The 24097-nt window shown below is 42.0% G+C and overlaps 5 protein-coding genes and 1 long non-coding RNA gene across 9 annotated transcripts; 2 read left to right on the top strand and 4 right to left on the bottom strand.

Moving 5' to 3' along the window:
- Positions 1–761: 761 nt before the first annotated feature.
- LOC135680691 (uncharacterized) lies at positions 762–3220 on the bottom strand. Of its 2 annotated transcripts, XR_010515507.1 has the most exons (3): positions 3019–3220; positions 1596–1694; positions 762–1512 (listed from the first exon to the last, which is right to left on the bottom strand). It is a non-coding gene; the product is annotated as an uncharacterized LOC135680691 (long non-coding RNA). The 2 variants fall into 2 exon arrangements; XR_010515506.1 differs by lacking the exon at positions 762–1512 and having other exon boundaries at positions 1534–1694.
- Positions 3221–3330: 110 nt separating this feature from the next.
- LOC135674058 (LIM domain-containing protein WLIM1-like) lies at positions 3331–4508 on the bottom strand. The gene is made up of 5 exons (XM_065183494.1): positions 4282–4508; positions 4098–4194; positions 3984–4027; positions 3801–3884; positions 3331–3727 (listed from the first exon to the last, which is right to left on the bottom strand). Exons 1-5 carry the CDS (start codon positions 4414–4416, stop codon positions 3524–3526), a joined length of 564 nt encoding a protein of 187 aa, XP_065039566.1. The 5' UTR covers positions 4417–4508; the 3' UTR covers positions 3331–3523.
- Positions 4509–5119: 611 nt separating this feature from the next.
- LOC135674055 (small ribosomal subunit protein eS1-like) lies at positions 5120–7740 on the top strand. The gene is made up of 7 exons (XM_065183486.1): positions 5120–5225; positions 5318–5365; positions 5468–5573; positions 6581–6718; positions 6787–6972; positions 7062–7262; positions 7367–7740. Exons 1-7 carry the CDS (start codon positions 5215–5217, stop codon positions 7460–7462), a joined length of 786 nt encoding a protein of 261 aa, XP_065039558.1. The 5' UTR covers positions 5120–5214; the 3' UTR covers positions 7463–7740.
- Positions 7741–8187: 447 nt separating this feature from the next.
- LOC103990656 (ADP-ribosylation factor-like protein 8b) lies at positions 8188–11818 on the bottom strand. The gene is made up of 6 exons (XM_009409870.3): positions 11622–11818; positions 10759–10840; positions 10647–10679; positions 10433–10554; positions 8683–8844; positions 8188–8575 (listed from the first exon to the last, which is right to left on the bottom strand). Exons 1-6 carry the CDS (start codon positions 11657–11659, stop codon positions 8458–8460), a joined length of 555 nt encoding a protein of 184 aa, XP_009408145.2. The 5' UTR covers positions 11660–11818; the 3' UTR covers positions 8188–8457.
- A 1805-nt stretch (positions 11819–13623) lies between these two features.
- LOC135585029 (uncharacterized) lies at positions 13624–19832 on the top strand. Of its 3 annotated transcripts, none has more exons than XM_065183470.1 (3): positions 13624–13924; positions 14669–15162; positions 18750–19832. In XM_065183470.1, exons 1-3 carry the CDS (start codon positions 13858–13860, stop codon positions 19596–19598), a joined length of 1410 nt encoding a protein of 469 aa, XP_065039542.1. In that variant the 5' UTR covers positions 13624–13857; the 3' UTR covers positions 19599–19832. The 3 variants fall into 3 exon arrangements, with proteins under 3 accessions (XP_065039542.1, XP_065039534.1, XP_065039549.1); XM_065183462.1 differs by having other exon boundaries at positions 14589–15162; XM_065183477.1 differs by having other exon boundaries at positions 13625–13924; positions 14568–15162.
- Positions 19833–20950: 1118 nt separating this feature from the next.
- LOC135674038 (protein SHORT-ROOT 1-like) lies at positions 20951–23038 on the bottom strand. The gene has a single exon (XM_065183452.1). It carries the CDS (start codon positions 22809–22811, stop codon positions 21216–21218), a length of 1596 nt encoding a protein of 531 aa, XP_065039524.1. The 5' UTR covers positions 22812–23038; the 3' UTR covers positions 20951–21215.
- Between the last annotated feature and the right edge of the window lie 1059 nt (positions 23039–24097).

Below are 24097 nucleotides of genomic sequence, written 5' to 3'. Positions count from 1 at the left end.
TGATGCTTAATTAAAGATTTTTTGCATTATTATCAATCATGCTTATATATATATATATATATATATATATATATATATATATATATATATATATATATATATTATTTGCAAGTATATAATGCAAAAGGCTCACCTTTGATCCTTACTTCACCTCGAAGGAAGTACCCGTCTCGTCTTGCTCGTCTGTCTGGTGGTAGACAACTACTTAAGCTGTCTGCACCGGATTTGGGCTGCGGAAAGAAATATTAGCAAAGATGTTTGGTCACAAACATGTACAGCAAGAGATAATTAAGTCTTGAAATTTGACTATAGTTTGCAAATATGACTATAGTTTGCGAAAGCAAAACATTCGAATGTATTCTTATGCTTCGATCATTGCCTTAAAACTCTCTTGAAACGTATTTATTGGAAGTAAAGGAATAAGCCAACAGTTCATGTCCAAGCTTTGAAGTGACGAGTTGATAGCAAACATCGACAAATTCCTTGAAGAATGATTAATACCACATGAGAAGAATTATGACAATGCGGACACTTGGCGGCTCTACGCCGACAGAATTTACGTCGCACACATGTTAGCCAGGTAATGCGTAGATCACCACAATACACACAACTCCTCCATGGGCTATCCACAGAATAGAAAACATATATCCTACAGCAATAAGACGTCGTAACGTTTTAAGATCGAATACATGCTTATATTTTTCATCTGTAATCCAATATATTCATTCAAATCAAGAACATTCATTAATCTTTTACTCTCTCCTTACATCATTAATCTTAATTGACTTACGGTCCATCAGACTGCCATTAATACAATTTCTAACCCTACTAGCTAATGCTGTTATTAAAGATAACCTAAATCAGAATCTAAATTATGTATTAAAGTGAATAGCTAAAAAGTATCTCATCCCGATTTTTTTTGGTACTGATGGTACCATTGCCTACACATTGGATGGTACCATCACCTAACACAGTTTGGGAGAGAGTAGTACTACCGCCTGACATAGTCTTGAAGACCGTGTCTTATATACTGAGCCACTGGTGGTGTCACCGCTTGGACCGATGGTGTCATCGCCTAACCCAATTTTTGGATCATTGAATGTATTGTTTTCTTCCCAAAACAATCCCACTTTGGGCCCAGTTGACCTAATTATATTCTAAACCGACTCAATTAAACTCTAAACTAACTCGATCTACACATAATCGATTACAATCGAATCCTATATTATCCGACATGTCATTGGTTCTTCCGACGCTTCGTCTGATCCTTTGACGCATCGTCCATCTCTTTCAGCGTATTACCCTATCAGCATGTTGTCTTCTCGCAACATCCGATCTCCTTAGCGCAATGTCCGATCTTCCTGGCCCGATGATCGAATTTACGAATCAAAACCTTCTGTTGACATATCGACTGATCTTCCGGCCCGATGTCCAATATTCTGATATGTTCAACTCTGACTCACCATCTGATTCCTCCCGCTTTAATCAATTTACCTCTGATCGAATTTAGTCCTACGTCATTCGAAACATAGATTAGATCGTAACATTATCAATTAATTTCATCATCAAAATATGAGATTTAACGAAAAATCAACCGGTTTTGAGTTGATTTGTGTTGATACAAAACTCAATTTCCACTTTCCAACTCCAGAAATTTGCAAAGCTGCAGTCTGAACGGGAGAATGTATTGTGACCTGCACGAGTGTGAAAAATAAGTCCTAATTTATTCAAAACTGCTCCAGAAAAATTAAGTGGCTACTTTTCTGTTGTCTAGGGCTACACAGAAGTTAATTGGTAAAATTTAACATTCTCTTTCGGAAAAAAAAAAGAAGATGACTCTGTGTGTTAGCAGTGGTGTCCATTTTCCTTTGGATAACAAACATGAACAAGGCACTCATCCCAAGTTTAATCGTAAGATGATAAAGTATGATATATTTAAGATCACTGCTAGATTGTTTTGCATGTTGTCCCTCTTTTAACCGTCTTAATTCAGTTATTCTAAACTATATTAATTTAATTCTATATCTGAAGCGGGTAAAAACTAAGATTTACTATATGAGTTTGAGGGTGCAAGCATTCTGGACTAATGGAAAATTAACATAACAAACAAGTTCATAACAAGTTGGACTGTGACAATTAATATCGAAACAAACCTGTTGCTAGCTATGGTGAGAGGATTGACTAGGAAAGATCATGGACGAAACCGAAGGACATGTTATGACGTGAAGTTCCATTGCTACTAAGTTAAACCACATATTCACCACATTAGAAGTAAGCAAAGATTAAAATTGACTTATAAAAATCTAATAAATATATAACTATTAACTTGAATTTTCGACCAATGATTTAAGCTCATCAACCAGGGTAACGACAGAAACTCTTGTTGTCAAGGATCACTAAAAAAAATTAAAATTTAAAAGTTACAACATATATTTATTCTCTATAGTGGTCCTATGACTTTAACCTTCTTGTTTCACACATAAAACACACCAACACAATCCTTGAGATGTTCTTACTCATGTTTAAACAAGTGTCAGGACTATTGCCAAGATGCAATGCACTGTAGAAGTATATATGTTATATAAAACTGTTCTTCTAGAATTGCTTTCTCTTTTGGGTGTGCATACGTGTCGTGCGTGCATACCAATCATTTGCTCTAGAATAGTCGATTATCTCTGTGCTCGATGTGGTCTTCAATCATGGTTCCACATGATCTGTATGGATTCTTCATGATGATTGACATCAAAACGATGTTTGAACAAGCTATCCGACACGATCAGACAAGGCGCAAAATACGGCATCAAGATTCATATCCCACGCTACCATCACAAGAACCCGAGATCTCGACAATCGAAACAGAACGAAGAAAAATGAAAGCCCTAATCTCGATATCTGGGATTCGATTATTCGATTCAAGATTATCAGCAAACTCCAAACGATCCTCGAAACCCAAACAGATAACACAGATCTAAGAAACTGAAAATTAGAATAATGCAGAGGGTTCGAATGAGGGGTCACCCTGCGTCGGAGATGTTGAGATGTTCTTGAGGGACACCGGAAACGATCCCGATCTCCCCGGGCTTGATCTCGACAAGGGCGTCCAGTACCAGCGATCTCGCCTGCGCGAGGGAAGCAAAGCAGGGGAGGGCGAATCGATCCGAAGATAGGCCTGGGACCCCGAGAGGAGCGGCCATCTCAGCCTCAACACCGGAGAGAGAGGGAAGGGCGGAAATGAGAGAGAGAGAGAGAGAGAGAGTGGCCCTCTTATATAGGCGCCAAATCGGCCATCATTCGCATCATCATCAACTAACTACCCAAATAATTATTCTTTAATATTTTCCTCAAAATCTCAGATATGCATATTACATTAAAGCGGCCTTATAATTAGAAGTACTCCAACTCTTTATACATATTTGGAGCCTTCATATCTCAAATAGAACACAAGGCGCATTAGAATGCATCAAAAGCTAAGGATACCACTCACTCTTGTGGCAAACAAAACAGATGCGTTTCCAGGAATCGATTACGCAGCAGAGGATTCTGACTTAGCTTCTGCTTCATCGTTCTCAAGCTGGCTGTAGTTCCCCTTCTCTTTGAACAGCTGGATGTGGTGATGCTTGCAGTACAGCTTTCCCTCGTGCGCGATGTAGTTCGAAGGGCTGATGACGCATCCGCCATGGCAGCATTTGAAGCAGCTCTTGTGGTACGCAGTTCCGTTGACCGTCACCTGCAACAGGCACAGCACTCTAAGATACTTGCGACAATTAAGAACCTCATCGCATGTGCGCATCAGAGATTACCCTTTCAATTGGATAAACAGTCTTGCTGCATCCAACGCACTTCTCTTGGGTGCCAGCGAAAGCACTGGAGACTTTGTTTGCGTTCTGCAGCACATCATCAGAGAAACAAAATGTCCAAGCTGATTAAGAAGCAGCAAATGATACAGTAATAGATTGATGATCGACATGCATCGATCACTTTACCTCGTTATCGACATACTTCTCTGGTTTGACAACCTTTGGGGTCCCTGGAAAGAGAAGATGAAGGCAGTTTCAGGTATCACAGTGGCGAGAAGGAATGCGAGACGTGATGATCACCTTCAAAGCTTTTGTCCAGACTGCCGGTCATCTTGAAGAGCTGATCAAAGTGAGGTCGGCAGTACAGGACTCCCTCAAAGGAATTATAGTTTCCCAGCTGCAAATCGAAGAAAATGAGTTGCAGAGATGTGCGTGATCTTATGAACAGAGAGGTTTCGCAAGAGGCAAGAGATCTAATAGGCACCTTCAAGGTGCCCTTGCAATGGTGGCACCTAAAGCAGGCCTTGTGGTAGACGCGGTTGTCGGCGGTGAGCTTGTCGACCAAGTACACCGTCTTGTCGCATGCCATGCACTTGGTGGTCGTCCCCTGGAACGCCATTGCCTGCCCTCCGATCCCCAAGAGAAGCTGCTCTCCTCCTCCTCCTCCTCCTACCCTCTAGTCTTTTCCAAGGGCCAGAGAAGGCGCGGAGAGAAGGACTGGTATAAAAGGAAGCGGTCAGTGGCAGGGATTTGCGGAAGAGGCAAGCAAAAAACGCATGGATGTGCGGATCTGGTCATTGTCGTTCGCTATTTTGTACTTTTATTTTGAGGGGGCACCTTCTAATTCCAGCTGGTACAGTCTCCAACATCTTCGTCCTCGATCACATCGATCGTAACGATGCGGTCAGGCTTGAGGCCAGTGATGGATGATGGGTCGACCAAATGCTTCCTTCTCTTGTACGCTTGCCGCCGGTTGCTTCAGATTCGGGCGAAATCGATTGGTTTCTTTCCCTCTTGTTCCGATTGGATCGCGGTGGAATCTGTGACGGTGACCAACCGACCACCAGTGGCTGTCGCACCAACTTTGCTATGATCCTATCACGAGACCACTGACCTAATCTGGACTCATAATTGTGATGCAATCCTACGTCTAACTATAATGATCGTAATAGAAGGAATCAGGTTCGATCAAACCTTACGACCGGTTCGATTCTGAACCGGCAACGGGATGAGCTCGTACTTTTTCGGTTTGGAGATTCGTGCTGATTTAAGCCAAATAGTGGATTCTCTGCCGTTGGATCAATAAGACTGCGGGACTATAAAAGCGGCTGGGTTTCTAGGGTAGAATTCTCTCTCCCTCCGTCGCTGCCCGTCGCGCCGAAACCTCCTTGCGGTTGCGGCAGCGGCAGCAGCAGCCATGGCTGTCGGGTGAGTTTTGGATGTCGGCCTAACTCGCTTCGACGTTTCTCTGCTTCTTCTTTACCCTCTGTCGCTCTTTTTGATATCGATCGCCCTTGCAGGAAGAACAAGCGGATCTCGAAGGGGAAAAAGGGAGGCAAGAAGAAGACGTAAGCTGCAATGCCATGCCCTTCTTTTTTCTGCTGCTCTTTTTTCGATCTATGCTTGTCCTTGTTGCGCGCAGTGGTGATGATCGGTTGGATCTGTTTCAGGGTCGACCCTTTCTCCAAGAAGGATTGGTACGACATCAAGGCTCCCTCCGTCTTCAACGTCAGGAACATCGGGAAGACCCTCGTCTCGAGGACGCAGGGCACCAAGGTTCGCATTGCAGCTGCAATTGTTGCCTTCATTCATGTTCTTCCATTTGATGTCTTTGTGTTCTCTGCACGAACTTAGTTAACTTTGTGACTTGAGTACCGAAAATGTAAGTTTGTCTTCCTATATATATAATGCATTAGTTGTTAACTGTAGAGGAATCTCATTCCATAGTATTAAAGTTTTATCTGTTGAAAGTCTCATATAATAAATAACTTTGAATTTTGCTATAAGAATGAGATCATAAAGAGAGAGATGAGTTGGAAGCCTTGTATTCTCTTCCTACAGGAGGTGATGCCATGGGAGCTTGTAGGTGAGCTCTTACATGAGGAAATGAATGAAGGAATGTCTCTACTTGGAGGGATACTAAGTTGGTAGTTTATGAGGAATTCAATTAAATATATGTAAATTTACACAGTACTGCTTTGGATTGGAACTGAGGAAATTGAGTTGAATCACCTGTAATTATACAAGCTGACCAATGCATTTCTTAATTGACCTATGCACTTTGGAAGGGTTTTTGATTGCTGAGGAACAATAATTTGTGTAAGGTATACAAAGAGATGGGAGAGGACTTTGAGCGTCAGAAAAGCTTTTTCTGAAAGCGTAAACATTGAAATGGAACTAGTGTCTAAAACTTTGTTCACAAAAAAAATTGTTAGCTTAGAGAAGATCAAGTTGAACATTTTATGCAAGTAGTTTTTTTTGTAAAAATTATGAAATTTCTATTGTAAAAATTATGAAGATCAAACCGTTCCCTCCAGAACACTTTCATATGCCATTTTAAGGCTAATAATTGTATGTTATGAAAAATCTTGAGTACTGTACTTCCTTCATTGTCAGTATAATCTGGCATTCTTCTTATATGTCAATCATGACTTAGAAATCAGTCTATCTATGGTTTTTTTCCGTCATAGTTTATCCATCAATTTTCCTAGGATGTGTCAGTTATGCCTGAATTTTTCTTCCCATGATAAGTTGGATCAACAGTGGTTTCTTCCTTCCATCAGATTGCATCTGAGGGCCTCAAGCACAGAGTGTTTGAGGTCTCTTTAGCTGACCTTCAGAATGATGAGGACCAGGCCCACAGGAAGATTCGGCTCCGATCAGAGGATGTACAAGGAAAAAATGTTCTCACCAACTTCTGGGTATGGTTTGTGTTTCACTGTGATTTTGTAACTCTTGAATCTCGAGTTGATCTCTTCCTCTTCTTCAGGGCATGGACTTGACGACTGACAAGCTCAGACATATAGTCCGCAAATGGCAGACTCTGATTGAAGCACATGTTGATGTGAAGACTACCGACAATTACACTCTGCGACTATTTTGCATTGCTTTCACCAAGAGGCGCCCAAACCAGGTCAAGCGCACTTGTTATGCCCAATCCAGTCAGATAAGACAGGTAAGTTCGTCTCACTGTACAGGCTTCTGTTTTCTAGCAATGAACTTTGGTTGGAGAAATTTAGGGTTATGTCATCCGTCTTGTTTCAGATACGTCGCAAAATGAGGGAAATTATGGTCAATCAAGCTACAACCTGTGATCTGAAGGATTTGGTGCTGAAGTTCATTCCTGATGTAATTGGAAAGGAGATTGAGAAAGCAACTTCAAGCATTTTCCCTCTCCAAAATGTGTACATCCGCAAAGTAAAAATCTTGAAGGCCCCCAAGTTTGACTTGGGAAAGCTTATGGAGGTACTCCTGTTGTTTATCAATTACCCTAGTCTAAACATCACCTTTGCATTCATTAAATGTGGACACACGTATCTCACTGCAAGGCACCTATATTTCTGATACAGGTCCATGGTGACTACAAGGAGGATGTGGGTGTCAAGGTGGACAGACCTGCAGAAGATGTCCAGATGGAAGGTGAATCCGAAGTTGCTGGCGCCTAAAAGAATGAGCCTTCATATCACAAAGAATTGGAACCATAGTTTACAGTGATACAAATTCCTAGGGATGGTACGATCTTGACAGTTATTTCGGTGTTCTATTGAGCTTCTTGCTGATGTCTCAACATTGTTTGGAGCATCTTAGTGAGGGTTGGTTATAAGACCTTGAATTAGCTGGTGTCAACCGTTAATGCTTAGTTAAACCCATTTTTGAGAATTGGTAGCCTGTTTGTGTTACATTAAACGCCAATTTCACTTTTATGCAACATTGTTCTAACTCATAGATAGTCTTTTGATGATAAATTTCTGTTAGGAACTGTTGCATGTGGTTTGCATGCATCCATACAAATTTGCCAACAAATTGGTACATTCAACTGATGAATGTAAGCCCAGGTGTTGTTATGTCATGTGATGTTAGTAGATATGAATGCATACTATTACATGCATCCTATCTCGGGTCTATTGGGTTTGTAATGATGCTGAAATGGTGAAAATATCAAACAAAAACAGATCCAGGTCAGTCATATTACTGACCTGAGAAGGGTTTCTCTCTAGGAACTCGAGCATAAGCAAAGGTTATAACTATTCTATCACAAAATGTTCAATGATTTATGATTGTGAACAAGTAGATTGTTAAATCACAATGAAACATGTAGAAATAATCCTAATGAATAGATGTATGGATATCATCAATTACACCTTTGACTAACATTTTATTCACAAGATCCTAAATGAAGAAGATTTTTTCCACACTAATGTACCGCAAATACAATATCATCAATATACCTTGACGAGGTGCGAAGGTTATTTCATTCAGAACAATAATTTAACATGACATGAATGGCAACAGTGCGAGCCACCGGTTGCACATAATATAAATAAGCCTTTGGGTAACAGGCAATTAATACAAGCCGTAAGCTCAGCCAACCAAGAGAGATATCAGCATAAAAAACCACGAGCAACCTAGATAAGCTACAAGATAGTACGATACCCAGAGCTCAGTTCGTCGACTTTGAATGCTTCACAAGCCAATGTATGACAGAGTCGATGTTGGTTGAGTTCTTGCATGAGATCATGAAGCAACAGACTTCTCTGTCCGCGATAGATCTCAGGCCCCTGCAATGCAGATCAATGGTTAGAATGGGGGAAGCACTAACATCACAGGTCCTGCCTTTCTACCATGGACAAGTAATAGAACAATTGAGGAATTGGTGATTTGTTACATTTCATCTGTAAAGCCCTGCTTCGACATAGTTTCAGGCTTGTCAATTTTGTTTCCAACCACCAGCAACGGGATTCCACTGAGCGATGGCTTGCTTAAAAGATCGTGTAGTTCACTTCTTGAGGTGGGCAAGTTATCACGGTCCGCTGCATCGACAACATACCTGCAAGACAAAATGAAGTTCCCATTGAAGATTAAGCTCTTTGTACCATGCAATTGAGATGTTGGATAAAGCAGTTGCAACATGATATGGAGATTGTTTCTCTGTTATTCTCAGTTAAGATATATAGTTGGGGCAACGTATGAAATGCTACAAATGAAAAATCATACTACAAATGAAAAATGGGGAAACCGACACAACTTGAACATGTGGACATAGCACAACATGATGAAATCCATGTATGCTTTTAGTTTGCTGGTAAGAGTGAATGGCATCAGAATTCTTCTTCTGTTAACAAAGAAAGCAACAGGTAAATTGCAGGCGCTACATTTCACGAGCATGATAATATTTGAATGCATTAAACTGTACAATGTGATCATGAAACAAAATTCTCAAAATGTAGACACATGTTTAAGATATCAGTCTGTTAACCAAGGTATTTCAGAAGCATATTTATCAGAACTGGATCAGACTGGCATGTCCGACAGGAAAACTGGGAAATGAACACCTATCTGGTTCAGTTCCACTGTCGGATTGAAGAAGCAAAACTGCATCGAACCATGACCTGACCAGGTTTCTACCGAACAGTAAAACCAGCTAGATGCCTGGACCTAAATTGAACTTGATCAAGTTCAATGTGTCCATCATATAAGAACAGAAGCCCTTGTTTTCTTTAAATTGGTTATTACACCAATGGCATTTCGGTTGCTTAATTGTTTGTGGTCATAATTTACCTAATCACCTTTTTAATTATAGGCATTTAAAACATGAATAATGCTCGCCATGGCAAAGCTTGTCGTATTATATCTAAAATCTTATCAGGTCACACAATATTATATAATTACAGGAGCTTAAGATGCCAAAATAACATGGATCTTTTTATCCACCTACAAGTCCTTTAGATAGAACTTTTTATCTAACACTAGCTTTAGAGATTTGACCTTAGGTCAACAGATGATCACAAGGCTTTGCCAAAACTTCCATGGAGCCTTCTTGGCATTGAGCTCAGATCATTTACTATCACAAGTAGAGAACTAATTGGCCCTTAAATGGATTTGAGTCACCTAGATCTTCCAAATCTCAACTTCTAATGATTTCACAATCCTCACAACCCGATAGGCACTTGAATTAGAAATTAGACATCATATCTACTCATAATAAAGTTGTACATAATCACTAACAGGACTACTATAATTCCTGAGTACCTCGTGGAAATAGGAGTATCAAAGTTCTAAATTCATGAATTGACAAGAAAAGCCTATACCAAGGAAAAAAATATCGTTAGAAGAGAGAAGATGAGATGACCTGGACGATGATTGCAAATTGTCCAGATGAAACCATTCATGAATGTTGACTGAAATCACATGAAACAGACATTTATTTAAATAGCACATTTCAAATCCCGCGAATATCAGTCTTGCTATCAATTCACTTGTCACCATTTTGGTTCAAAATCATAAACCACCAGAAGAATGAATTCAGAATGGCAAAATCACAGATTTGTACATGCAATCTTATCACAGATATCAGATGCAAAAGAATCTTAGTAAATAAGCTAAACGAGTATCCAAGAGAGGAGGTAAGACCATACACAATGGCAGAGACTGCACGGCAATATCTCTCCCACATACTGCGAAACCTAGGCTGGCCTCCGAGATCCCATAATTTGATTGTAACATTTCCTTTAGTCAACTTCCTCATATTGAATCCAACCTACCAATCCAGTGAAAACGACAATATTTTAGTACCAAGAGAATGCTGGTTTATTAGAATAAAACATGACCTTAACTGAAGGGATTACTCACTGTAGGAATCATGTCCTCACAATATCCACCAGTCTACAGAAGAAAGTAAATATATCAGGTACACAAATAAATTCACCAGCACTCGAAGAAACATGAGAACATATCCACATACTGCAATGACATTCACAAGGGAAGTTTTCCCAGCATTCTGAAGTCCGATCAAAGACAGCTCCATTTCTTGCTTGAAGAATAGGCTGCATTTGCAACAAAATTTCACAAATATTGTATTAAAGCACTTTCCACAAGCCATCTTTTGTGAACATACAAATGAAAGTATAAAATTGCCAAGGCCTTGACATGAATAAGGTATTACAAGGTCTCCAAATTAACACAATGGCATGCCACATTCTCCTGAGCTTTTATCAATATCAGTCCATCTAAAAGTTTAAGCCAGTATATAAGACATGATCCATAAGTCTATGTTCTTAACACTTTTCCTCATGTTGGATGAGGACTGACTCAAACCCAATATGAAGAAAGCAATGAAGGAATTTTTTCTATGTGTGGTCTGGGGAAGATTTGAACTAAGGACCTTTCACTCCGATACCCTCTTAAATTTATGATCAATGTCATTTAATTATACAGTTTTATATTCTTAACGCATCCCATATAAAAAATGAAACCAAATCACAAAATTTAGACGAACAAAGAAATCTCAACAATTCGCATATTAATTTCCCTTCGGTTTATCATACCCTCGATAGACTAGCCGTAGTTTACTCAGGTCGCCACCGATGGCAGCTCAACAACTACGACTCACCAATTTGGCAACCAAAAGCCTCAAGTCGAAGACCACAATTCACATATCCCAAAAATCCCTAAAATGTTGTCACTAGATAATCCATCAACAAAGCCCAGACGCACGCCAAAAGGACGGTGAATTCAAATCGAACCCGGTCCCACAGAATTGAATCAATCCCAGATAGAAAGGGCTATAAAAGAACAAAAGAAGAAAAGAATGGCAACGGATCTCACCTTCGGAGCCAGTTGAGGAGAGCTTCCCACCATCCCATGGCGGAGAGGCGGATCCAAGAAGTGGCGGAGGAAAGGAGCAAGGGGCTGGCCCGTTGGTGGGATCAACGAAGAGGCGATCACGGGGAGGAAGGCTCGAGTCGTCCTCCCTCGCGCTCTCCCTTCGCATCACCGTCGGCTGATCAAAGGAAAAGAGAGGCTTTTTGAATCCGTCGAGGGACAAAATTAGAGGGGAGGTTTAAATTTAGTAATTGAGTTAATTATGAGGTGGCCTGGGACAATGCTTAAAACTACGCGTGAGAGGCGCATTGGTTGTTGGTGTTGGGGCCACATGGGACCCGTATTTCTTTCCGAAGGTAGAACGAGGTATCATTACCGGGAAGGTAAACGGGTGCGAGTTCGTATTTGGGGTTTTGGACAGGCCATTATATCCTGGCAATTAAGTTTAATCTCTTTCGTAAGCACTCCATCGAGTCTACGACTTACCCTCGCCATACCATGCAACGGCGAGAGTTGGGGCCCGCATATCCTTCCAACCGGGAGACGGGTAGGAGATGTCGTATTTGGATAATCGGATAGGCCGTCTTTAGTCTGTGGCGTTCGCTCCTACCTCTTTGTTGGGCCCACACGGAAGCCACATTATCTCGTCGGGATGGTGGGGCCCGCGCGGGACCCGCATTTTCTTCCAGATGCGAGACTGGGGTACGTCCGACGGGTAGGAACACTGGTGCTCAGATTGTTGCGATCCACAGCCAATCTGCCAATATTTCTCAAGCCTCTATGTGGAACCCACGTTATCTCGTCGGGGTGGTGGGGCCCTCGAGGGACCCGCATTTTCTTCCAGAGGCGAGACTGGGGTACCTGGTACGGGTAGGAAAACTGGTGCTCAGATTGGTGTTGCGATCCACGGCGAATCTGCTAATATATCTCAAGCCTCTACGTGGAACCCACATTATCTCGTCGGGGTGGTGGGGCCCGCTCGGGACCCGCATTTTCCTCCAGAGGCGAGAGTGGGGTACCTCCGACGGGTAGGAAAACTGGTGCTCAGATAGGTGTCGCCATCCACGGCGAATCTGCTAATATATCTCAAGCTTCTACGTGGAACCCACATTAACTCGTCGGGGTGGTGGGGCCCGCGCGGGACCCGCATTTTCCTCCAGAGGCGAGTGTGGGGTACCTCTGACGGGTAGGAAAACTGGTGCTCAGATTGGTGTTGCGATCCACAGCCAATCTGCCAATATTTCTCGAGCCTCACTATGTTTAACAACCAAACTCCTTAATTGTGAGGTAGTTTATCTTAATCAACTTTCATCAACCATGCGATGATGGTGTTTAACGTTTTCAATTTTAATTTTCCTTAGTTTTTTCTGGTGATAGTCCAACATTATGGCAGCAGTAGGATTCCATAATCATGAAATAATTTCCATCTTTTATGGGTATAGGCATCACAAACATCTCTCCTTATCTCAAAAAATAGTTTCCTTAGTAGTAAGAAATCCCAAATAGAGATTATATTCTTATTAAAATAAACACATCAAGTATTAATTGACATATTACGCCTTCTCTTCACGATTCGTCTCGTTTGTCATCGAATAATAATCGTTGCATATTCTATGTAACTCAGATCGAACCTTCATCACATTCGCATTTGATGCATCCATTATATTATATATTATATATTATAATAATATAAAGAAATAATAACAAGATATATAGTATATTACATATTATAGAATGTGTAGATTATATATTATAATAATATAAAGAAATAATAACAAGATATAGTATATTATATATTATAGAATGTGTACATGAAAAAAAAAAAAACAATAATTTATGAGAAATAAATTGAGTTTTTGTTTTGTAAAGATTAAATATATTTATTAGTATATTATTAAATAAGTGTCAAACGTATTAATGTGATGATGCGCGCACTTACGCACGTGGAAAAGCAGCGACTGCAACAGTAAGAACACCAGAGCAGGAACAAGTAAAGGTCAGAAGGTTAGTAGAAATCTCGGGGGAGATCTAAAAGGAGGGTACTTTGGTTCTAAGCCACCACACCCAGCGCCCCTCTCCTACCTAAAAGGACAAGCAATCTTTCGAGGAACGAGGGTTTCAGAGCCGAGCTCCCCTGCTGACAGCTATTTCCCTCGGGGAGACATGGTGGTGTTCCCTGTTTGACTCCTCTCTTGGAAGACAAGAGCGAGAGAGAAAGAGTCGAGGTCGTGTTGTGACTATGGTGGAGACTTCCAGATCAGCTGCCGTTGCTCCATGTTCTCGTCCCATGACCAGGATCTTGGCAGGTGGGTTCGACGCCTGGCTCTCGCTTTGTCTTCTAAGATCCTGCTTCTTCTGGCAAGTGAATTCTGAATCGCCGGTTTCTGGTACCTCATTAGATCTGTGTGATCTGTTTGAGACACAAGGGGAATGTCCTCGTGATTTCGCTTTTCTGATGGAAGATTGCCATTTTGAATCTTGATGGCCTGAAAAAGGTCTTGACCTTTCGATTGATTCATCTCTTCTTATCTTTTCTGGAATAAAAATCAAATCTTTTCTGTGATTATTCCAATTTTTTCCCTGTGATGAGGTCTCGACAGCATATTGTTTACATAGTCGATAAGGCAGTTTTCGTGATTTCCTCTTTTGGGAATACGAGTTAATTGGGTGTGATCAGTTTCGATGGGCACTTATTTTCTTCTTTCCAATTAATTTTGATTAAGATGCATAGTTTTTAGGACTTTTATTGCTGCCGATTTCGGCCCTGCAGGGATGCAATCCAACGAATTTTCGTTTTCCATGACTGAGTTTTCACTCATCGCTTTAGTTAACTAAGTGTATGCTGGATTGTTGTTGCTGAATAAGGATTAGATCTTGAATAGGATGTGTCCGCAAGAGGTAGATATATGAAGATGTGAATTTAATTGGAATCCCTTTGAATCTATATAGGTTTTATATTTAATACTGCAGCATTGTCTTGGAGATAGAAAAAGGAAGAATGAGGATCAAGAACAAACACCGGAAATCATCTGCTTTCGGTTGCAATGCAGGAAGCAGATGTTCATGTTTAGCTGTGTGGAGCCTGGTGGGGTTCATCCTTATGATCCATTTCTTTACTCATATCCATCGAGATGACGAGGAGGATGTTCTTGTACCGTTGAGTCATCTGTCTGACATCAGGGAATTGGAAGAGGTGGAAGAAGTGACATTTCATTTTTCGCCTCCTAGAGACCGGCGGTCTCCACGTGCTCTGAAGCGAAAGGGACCAAGAAAGCCGCCTACAGTGATTGATGAGTTCTTAGATGAATCTTCTGAGGTGCATGCTTTTTTCTTCCCTAACCGGAAAACAACATTTGGCCCAACAAAGGAAGGGAACAACAGCATGTATTTCTATCCGGGTAGAGTGTGGCTGGATACAGATGGGAATCCAATTCAAGCCCATGGTGGAGGAATTCTGTATGATGACAGGACGGAGACATACTACTGGTACGGAGAGAACAAAGACGGCCCAACTTATCATGCACACAGGAAGTCAGCTGCACGGGTCAGTTAAATCCTTCGGCTTTTAGTTTATCTCGTATTCACTTGCTTCACGCTAGTACTGGATGACACTTGACAAATATGCTTCGCTATGCTTGCTGCCTGTCCGTAAACCCTTTTGTAAATCTTCTGTGTGGGCATTGGAAGAAACCCAAACGCAGTATACATTGATGTGTATTTTTCATACCACAGATCATCCTTGTGTTGGAAGTTAAATTAATTCTATTATCTTTGGTATGCTATAGTCACTTTATTCTTGTCAAGACATTTTAATTGTTTCATCAACAGTAATTATCAGTTTACTTAGATCTATGTTACTCTATGTTTCTGCTGCAACTTATTTTTCATCTATTAGAGGTAGGATGCTTGATGCATAGTGTTTCTAGAAATTACACTTTTCTTTAACATTGATGTTCAGCAGCATCATAGCAATGAGCTGCATGCACCGTCAGTGCCCCTCATGTTTGTGATTGATGTAACAGTATCTCTTTTATCTGGAATGTCCCCATACACATGTGATTTGCAATCACAGCTTCCTCTTGATTCCCATGATTATTGATACATGAATAGTGCAGTACTGGATCATAGAGGCCTAATTTGAGTACTTGTATCATGTTTATGCTGTTTTCTGCACAATCTTCAGTGGTTAAGTCCTTTTATTGTGGAACTCCTAATGTAATATTAAAGTTAATTGTACTTCTTGATTGGACAAGTTTTCCCTATTACAGTTATTGCTGCTTCTAATATGTGCAGCACATCCTGTGTTTACCTTCTTATAATTTTCGTAATAGAATATTGCTCTCTTTCCCTTCTTTGACAATAAACTTCTTTTTGTTTCACATTTTCCATTTTCTAGTGACACAAAGTTGATTAATGAATGCTTGGGATGTCAAAGTGGAACTTCATTTAATTGGGTTAATGAAAATCCTGTGTTATACAATTCGATAACAGCTGGATGGTGCCCCTTACTCCCGCTTAAGAAAAAACATACATGCAAACCAAAGGTAAAAAGAGGCTCACAAAAATGCAATCTTTTTCATAACTCAACTGTTTTAGGTTGAATTTAATGAAATCATTCGACTTCGGTCCAATTCCTTGGTTATAGTTGTCATAAGACAGATTTCTTCCTGAGAACAATTTTCCTAGTTTTATGAGACATTGATACTTAAGATCCATGTTTACTAAATCTGACAGAGTTTTATGTTGATTGTTAGTCGCCTAACGTAATCTTTCATCTCTTTCATCCAGGCTTGGGATTGGTTTTGTCAGTCACCTAACATAGTTTTACATTAGTTGGGGCATTACGATTTTTTGTTGTTGCTGTTGTATTACGAAACATTAATACTTTAAAATGCTTATCCACGCTAGATGCCTGTTAGATATTGAAACTACTTGAGTACTTCTTCCTGTATAGTTGTGGAACATTTTGTTAATTAAACATAGTTTCTTTCCCGATGAATAGATTGGTTATTTGTGATATATTATAATGTGCAAGCACTGTCTGCAACACTCGTAGATTAATGTCAAGATCTATTGCAGATAAATATAATATTTAAATTTTTAATTGTCATATTTATGCGGGGTATTATCCTGTTCTTTCGAAATTTGAAGCACTGTTTCTGTAACATACTGGCATCCAATACAACAATGTCTTAAGTCTAACCAGCATATCCTATGAACAACACTTCATAATGTCCTTGTGAGTAAACCATAAAAGGTTATTTTAGTGAGACAAGTCAACTTATTAGTTGCAATGCAAGCTTTTTCAAGTTTTATTTGAATATGATAGGGCAAGTTTTTTCACCTCTTTAATTTGGCATATAGATAAGTCTGGAATCTGGTAGCTGTCGTAGAAAATCTTATTCAAGATGTGGTGAGACTTGGTTAATGGGGATCATATGTGGATAATTGGTAATGGATGTATGCAACAGACTCGTCTACTTACTTTTTTCTTGGTGGCACATTATGAGACGAAGTATCCTAAAATGTGCAATCAAAGATAATTTATGCTGTCTTGACTGTGTTCAAATGGCATGGGTTGAAACTGATATAAAATGGTGTACATTCCCCAGAATATTTTTGTGAAAACAATTATCTTAAAATAGTCCACCACATAGCTATTGCCAAACTTGGGTGATACTCTTATCTTCTCGACTCATGCTTCCAGTATGAGAAATGCTGGATTCAAATGATAACATGTACATTCTTTCAGATAATTAGGTGAATTTGATTGGACTTCGGAGGACGTCAAATCTCTCATGAATATAACTGATGTCTATGCCACTATTGTCTTAAGAAAAAAAATGAATCAAATGAGTAGTTTTGGTAAAATATTGCGGACCCTCTTGGAGAGGATGCTTGAGATCTTTTATTTGGAAGTTGAAGCTCCAGTATCAAGAGATGGCTAATAAAACGAAAGGCTGCATAGACATAGAAGGATGCTAGGCTTCGATATCTAGTTTTGTTGCAAGATTTGTTCTCCTATGAAGAGATGAATATGTCTCATCCGGTATGCAAGGGTCTATACAAGACAAACTAGAAAGATATCATATGTTTAATTCTATGTTTGTTGTTTATTTATGTGAAACAAATTGGTTTTCTGGTTAAGCCAGCTTTAACAAAATGAAAAAGATGGAGGAGTTATGTTTTTGTTGCTTTAGTTGGATCGTTGAGTAGCTTCTTATGCATGTGGTGTTCTTGCGATATAAAGCTTGGTTTTTTTGCTTGGATATGGTTTGAACTTTGAACATCAAACAGAGCCTGTTTATTACATATTGGCCGGGGCCTCCTTTATTGTGCTTGTCTTTATATTTTTAGCTACATTTATCTTACTCCATTAGTTTACATGTTGTGTTCATTACTTTTTCCTATTTATACTTTTTTAAAATGTTGACTCTGAAGATGTGTGTATAGACTAAAGACAGTATCTTCAAGGAATAGGCCCTTTTAGTTACATGTATCTTCCTCCATTAGTTTACATGTTGTGTTCATTACTTTTTCCCATTTATACTTCTTAAAATGTCAACTCTGAAGATGTGTGTATAGACTAAAGACAGTATCTTTAAGGAATAGGCCATCCAAAATGAAAATTCACACCATTGAGAAAGTGTCAGCTATGTGTAAAGTGCCTTGAGACTAAGCATGCCTTTATGGTGCTCTATCAGTGGTCAAAGAAGAGTTTGTGCTAAAGAATATTTTGAGCACTTTTGGTTGAGGATTAAAATGATGGATTAGATCTTTATGCCATGTGTCATTGGATCTTACATGGTAAGTGAAAAATGTAGGATCTCCCTGAAAAGGGAGGGAATAATATTTTTGTCATTCAATCGACAGGCCTATATTGGCGGGCATTATATTGGAGTAGCTATTCACTGTAATGGAATTTGTTGAAGGAATGGTTCCAGTCCTAAGTTACAAGATAGCTTATACTTATTGGCTACCCCTTTGAAATCGTCCCTACAACATAACACGGTCTTTGTGTTGATAATTGTTTGTGGCATATTCTTTGTTCTTTAACATATCTGGCTTCTCAGTTCTCCTTGTGGACTCCTGGGAAAAATTAACTCAATTAGTTCATATATTTTTCTCCAGGTTGATATCATTGGAGTCAGCTGCTATTCCTCAAAAGACTTGTGGATGTGGACGAATGAAGGGATTGTGCTGCCAGGAGTGGAAACCAATGTCACCCATGATCTTCACAAGTCCAATGTCCTCGAGCGCCCTAAAGTGATCTACAACGACAAGACTGATCAGTATGTCATGTGGATGCACATCGATGATGCCAATTACACCAAAGCCGCGGTGGGAGTAGCTGTCAGCGACTCTCCTACCGGCCCTTTCACATACCTGTATAGCATGCGCCCACATGGTTGTGAGAGTAGGGACATGACCATCTTCAAGGACGACGACGGAAAGGCTTTTGTCATATACTCTTCTGAAGATAACAGCGAGCTCCACATTGGTCCATTAACAGATGACTATCTCAACGTAACGAGAGTTATGAGGCGGATTTTAGTGGGACGACATCGAGAAGCCCCTGCCCTGTTCAAGCATCAAGGCATCTACTACATGATCACTTCTGGTTGTACTGGGTGGGCTCCAAACAAAGCTTTGGCCCATGCGGCTGAGTCGATCATGGGACCTTGGGAGACAATGGGAAATCCTTGTGTTGGAGGGAACAGGGTCCTTAGGCTGACTACATTTTTCTCTCAGAGCACGTTTGTGGCACCGTTGCCAGGTTTGCCAGGTTCATTCGTCTTTATGGCAGATCGTTGGAATCCTTCTGAGCTTAAAGATTCAAGGTACTTGTGGCTGCCTTTGACCATCGGAGGATTGGCTGATGAACCCCTAGAATACAACTTTGGGTTCCCTCATTGGTCCAGAGTGTCTATATATTGGCACAAAAGATGGAAACTGCCTGAAGGTTGGAGAACTGAGTAAACCTGAATTTTCTTTTCTTGTGATTTGTTCTGAGTTAGAATAGTTAGCCTACTATTTGTTGTCTCTGTGTAGTATGTATATAAGGATATCATACAACCAGCTCTCAACAATTATTCTTGACCAGGGGGTTCGATCGGCCCTTTGCCGATGAGGTCATATGCACTGGCCCAATTTTATGTTGATCGACATCTTTAAAAGATTTCGGAGCTTTTATAAGGTTGAAATATCATCTCACATCTCTGCTTGTTGAAACTTACAAATTGGTCAGCTCTTTAATGTTCAGTCCATTGGTTTGCTTGTTGATCCTTTTGAAGTCAACAAAAGCTGTGATCATCAACTTGCTTTTTTTGGATTCATGGAGTCAAACTTCCAAGGATTCCATGCTGCTGCTGTGTGATGATACTGTTCCTTCTCAGAACTCTTCTTGCTCATAAACACTTGTTTCCAGTGATATCCAGTGCAGGGCTGTGTTTGAAATAATGGACACATTATACATGATTTTTATTCGACAACAAAAATAACATGATTTTATGATGTGATTTAGCTAATAATTATGTTCAATTTTCCTATGTTTCTCACTGAAGGTGGGCTGTAAGGCTGATATGTTTGATGCTATCTATCATGTAAAGTTGGAACCTTTATTTTCCCTTTCATCAGCAGCAACTTTAAAGTGAGTGCTCAAACCACTGTAAAGAGACAAGAACTCCTTTTCCAAATGAGAGAACAAATCCATGCCCATATCCCCCACCCTCAAAAGGAGCTCCCTCTCTCTTCTCATCTCCTGTGTCTCAAAAGCTCTCCTTCGTTTCCTTCTTCCTTCTTTCTCTAGATATCTATAGAGAGAGAGAGAGAGAGAGAGAGAGAGAGAGAGAGAGAGAGAGAAGGCATATGCCTCAAAAGCTAAACTCTCTTTCCCTTTCTCTGAGGAAAGAGAAATAGGAGGGGAAGGATAAATATGAGGATTTGCAGGCCATGGTCTGACCACCCCCACTACCACCAACACCACCATCCTTCGCTACATTCGAGCATTAAGTCATAATTAGATTCCATTGCCATCACCACCACCACCACCACCACCACCACCACCACCACCACCACACACCTCCTCAGAGAATCACTCCTATCAATTTGTTTATCCATCTCTCTGCAAACCTCTGTGTTCTTTGTTACTTGTCATCCCCCATCTTTTCCCTTCTCTGATATCATCAATCCCCTCTACCTCAGCTTTTGAGCATTCAAAAGCTCTCTTGTCCTAACTTGGTCTTCCCCTTCTTCTGCATGTACTTTTGCTATGCATACATATGTATATAATGATAATAATAACACATCCATGTGGCAATCTGAAAGATAATTGTCAATGAATTAACCAGCAGAATTAAATGTCAAACTCACACAAAATAAGCAGCTAAAACATGAGAGAAAAATGAAAATATTGCCATGAGAATAAACTTGTGATATAAACTTCAAATATGGGTTTTTTTTCCTTCCCATTCCATTCCATTTCGTGCTTTTTCTTTACTTCTTCTTGGAAATGAAATAAGCATAAGAATAACCGCACGTGCGCACGTGGCAAAAGGTCTTCGGCCCGCCATCTTCCCTCTCCCGCCATCTTCGCTCTCATGGCTTCCACGCACTCGCCCACACCACCGGCTGCTCCTTCCAATCCAGGAATATTCCGCCGGCAGCCTCCTCGGATTCTTCGGCCGCTGCCCGCATCGACCACCCTTCCCTGTACCGCCTCAGAAGCGCCCGCACGTCGTCCGCCACGTCCTCGCTGAAGGCCGCCGGCGCGAACCCGGCCGCTCGCATCCGCCTTGACCACCCCGCCGCCGTCTCCCTCCGCTCGGCTGAGTCCGCAGCCGGGCATGCCACCAAGTCCACCACCGCTCGCCCCGCCGACCGCTCTAGCGCCAGCCGCTCGTTGCTCGTCCTCGGGAAGCTCTCCTCCAGCGACTCGAAGTAGGCCGTGAAGAATCTCAAGCTCTCCCTGAAGCCCTTCAAGAACGCCTCCCCTTTCTCCTCCCCTCCTCCTTCCCCGCCTCCCAGGTCGGCCTCCTCCTCGACCACCGTCACGATTCTTGGCTGGAGCCGCCGGAGAGAGGAGATTAGCTCGTCGCGGCGGCGGCCCGCGGGTGAGATGCCGTGGAGAGCGTTTACGCAGTTGATGGCGAGGGCCACGCCGCTACCCTCCCGGAGGTCGAGGCTGTCGAGGTCGAGGTCCGACAGATCGCCGGCGTGGTGAACGACGTTGAACCGGAACGGAACGCCCATCAGCCGCGCGAACTTCTCCATCCGCTTTCCGATCTCCTTCATCACCCGTTGCACGGACGACGACGGCGAGACCGACGACACCACCGTCGTGATCGTCAGGTGCGGCGTGTCGTCAGAAGACCGCGTCGCCAGCGCCTCCAGCAGCGTCGGCCACTGAGTGCAGAAGGTGTTACTGAGATCGAGTATGTGCAACCTCTGCAACGCGGATGAGGGATCGAGGAAGGCCTCGAGGATAGCGCCGTTGGCGGCGACGTGGCCAAAGGAGGACCAGGGGCTGAGCTCCTGGAACCGAAGCGCGGTCCGGCGGGTGGAGTCGAAGGAGCAGTTGCGGTCGGAAGCGGCGGACAGGCTGCACAGAGTACGGGGCCCCGAAGACGTCAGGCGGGCAAACAAACCCTGGAGGAAGTAGGCTGCCACCTTCTGCTCGGTGTCGCCATAAGGCGATGAGACCTCGTTCAGCGTCCACATGAGCTGCTGCACCCGCTGGCTATCTCGCCCCGCCACCGCGCGAGCGCACTCGACCAGCAGCTGCGACGCCCACCTTCCGCCGGCTCCCGAGGCGCCGACAGCGGACGAGGAAGGAGAGGAGAAGTCGAGGTTGAGGTCGTGAGGGAAGGAGAGGTCTGCAGGGTCGAAGATGGGAGTAGGAGCAGGCGTGGTGGTGGAGGTGGTGGAGGAGGGAGGGCGATGGGGGTGGTGCAAGTGCTTGGAGGAGGAGGAGGAAGAGAAGTCTTCATCCATGTAAACCAGATGGTTGGTGCCGCATTCTTCTTGGTAGTACTGCTGCTGCTGCTCCTGCTCCTGATGGAAGTAGTAGTAATAGTCCTTGTAGTTGATCTGCGGAGCCTCAGAGGATCTCGAGCTACTGGAGCTGCGACTCAAGCTGTAGGAAGATTGCTGGTGAGAAGACTGTGGGCTAACGAATCTAAATAAAGTGTCCATCTAACGAAGATCTCTCAGCCCCACCCTTCCACATAGATACGTAGACACATAGAGAGAGAGAGAGAGAGAGAGAGAGAGAGAGAGAGAGAGAGAAAAGACAGAAGAAGAAGAGGAAGAAGAAGAAGACAACTTTGGTGAAGTAGGGCTTAAAAGAAGATGGGAGAGAGAATGAAGAGGAGGAAGAGGATCCGGGAGTGGTGTGAAGTGTTAACTTTGGTGAGTGGGTGGAGGAGCGCATGCTTTTTAACGAGGCATAGGAGCGAGGATGGGGAAAGGAGAAGAGGGTCGCCTTTCTTTTGATGCTCCTTTTGGTGCAATCGATGCATGGTGGGGGAGTATGGTGGAGTCCATTTCTTTCTCGGCTTCTGCTGTTACTTTTGCTTACTTTCCTCTCACTTCTTTCCCTGTAATATATATATGTATATATATATATGTATATATATATGTATATATATGATCGAAGAAAAGCTGATACATACAAAGCTCCAAAGAAAATATTTGTGGAACAGCATCTGAACACGAAAAAGCCCGAGGAGGAGGAAGAAGAGCGAGAGCAGAGAAAGCAGGCGATGGAAGTGTTAGGCGTGCAACAGGTAGTAGCAGAGAGAGAGAGAGAGAGAAAGGTAGGTGGAGCGCGTGCATGGGGGGCATCATCATCATCAACAACAACAAGCCCACCACCCAGCAGCAGCAGCAGCAGCTCCCGAGACATTCTTTTGCGTCTAATCCCTGGATCCGCCATGCCCACGCTCCTCCGCCACTCTTTTGCTGGCTTTTCCCATGATACAAAGATTACTTTAAGGCTGGATGTGGTTTGAATGGGTGCAGAGGCCGACGACCCCTCCCCTCTCCCCTCTCCCCCTCTCCCTCTCCCTCCGTCTTCCATTGGTGTGCAAGGAAGACATTCCATTTGGCTCAAAAATGGGCCATTTAGGTAGGAATGATGGCTATGCAATCGCATGCCTCAAGGAGGGCCGACCAATCATCATATTCACCAGCTCGCTTGGTTTTGGTGCTGTCTGCAGCTGCTTCCCTTTGTGTCTCCGTTTCAAGGTAAAGGCTTAAAGCTGTGTGTCTCACTAAAGCAATGGCTCTTGAACACCTACCCTACACGACCACCTTCTCGGGACAGCTTGTTGTAGGTGCGTTTGCCAAGTTCTTGTAATGATTTCTTTTCTGTGCACAATATTTGAAAGAAGAAATTAAAAGACCCAAAAAAAAAAAAAACAATTGGTGCTACAATTATTTTTCTTATTTGAATTTGAATCAAACCAATCAAGATCGAT

The sequence above is a fragment of the Musa acuminata genome, chromosome BXJ1-1 (genome assembly GCF_036884655.1).
Source record: "Musa acuminata AAA Group cultivar baxijiao chromosome BXJ1-1, Cavendish_Baxijiao_AAA, whole genome shotgun sequence".
Lineage (NCBI taxonomy): Eukaryota > Viridiplantae > Streptophyta > Magnoliopsida > Zingiberales > Musaceae > Musa > Musa acuminata.
Note: the sequence above shows the minus strand (reverse complement) of the source record. Positions and strands in the feature narration are given on the sequence as shown.

Bases quoted from the DNA above. Each gene is read 5' to 3' on its own strand.
- LOC135585029 (XM_065183462.1), top strand. From the start codon at position 13,893: ATGTTCTCGTCCCATGACCAGGATCTTGGCAG. The intron at 13,925-14,588 runs GTGGGTTCGACG...TTAATACTGCAG, and splicing joins CATGACCAGGATCTTGGCAG to CATTGTCTTGGAGATAGAAA. The intron at 15,163-18,749 runs GTCAGTTAAATC...ATTTTTCTCCAG, and splicing joins ACAGGAAGTCAGCTGCACGG to GTTGATATCATTGGAGTCAG.
- LOC135674058 (XM_065183494.1), bottom strand. From the start codon at position 4,416: ATGGCGTTCCAGGGGACGACCACCAAGTGCATGGCATGCGACAAGACG. The intron at 4,195-4,281 runs GTGCCTATTAGA...TTCGATTTGCAG, and splicing joins ATTGCAAGGGCACCTTGAAG to CTGGGAAACTATAATTCCTT. The intron at 3,728-3,800 runs GTAATCTCTGAT...TGCCTGTTGCAG, and splicing joins CTGTTTATCCAATTGAAAGG to GTGACGGTCAACGGAACTGC.
- LOC103990656 (XM_009409870.3), bottom strand. From the start codon at position 11,659: ATGGGATGGTGGGAAGCTCTCCTCAACTGGCTCCGAAG. The intron at 10,680-10,758 runs GTATGTGGATAT...TTTCTTCTGTAG, and splicing joins CCCTTGTGAATGTCATTGCA to ACTGGTGGATATTGTGAGGA. The intron at 10,555-10,646 runs GTGAGTAATCCC...CTGGATTGGTAG, and splicing joins GTGAGGACATGATTCCTACA to GTTGGATTCAATATGAGGAA.
- LOC135674055 (XM_065183486.1), top strand. The intron at 5,366-5,467 runs GTAAGCTGCAAT...GATCTGTTTCAG, and splicing joins AAGGGAGGCAAGAAGAAGAC to GGTCGACCCTTTCTCCAAGA. The intron at 7,263-7,366 runs GTACTCCTGTTG...TTTCTGATACAG, and splicing joins ACTTGGGAAAGCTTATGGAG to GTCCATGGTGACTACAAGGA.
- LOC135674038 (XM_065183452.1), bottom strand. From the start codon at position 22,811: ATGGACACTTTATTTAGATTCGTTAGCCCACAGTCTTCTCACCAGCAA.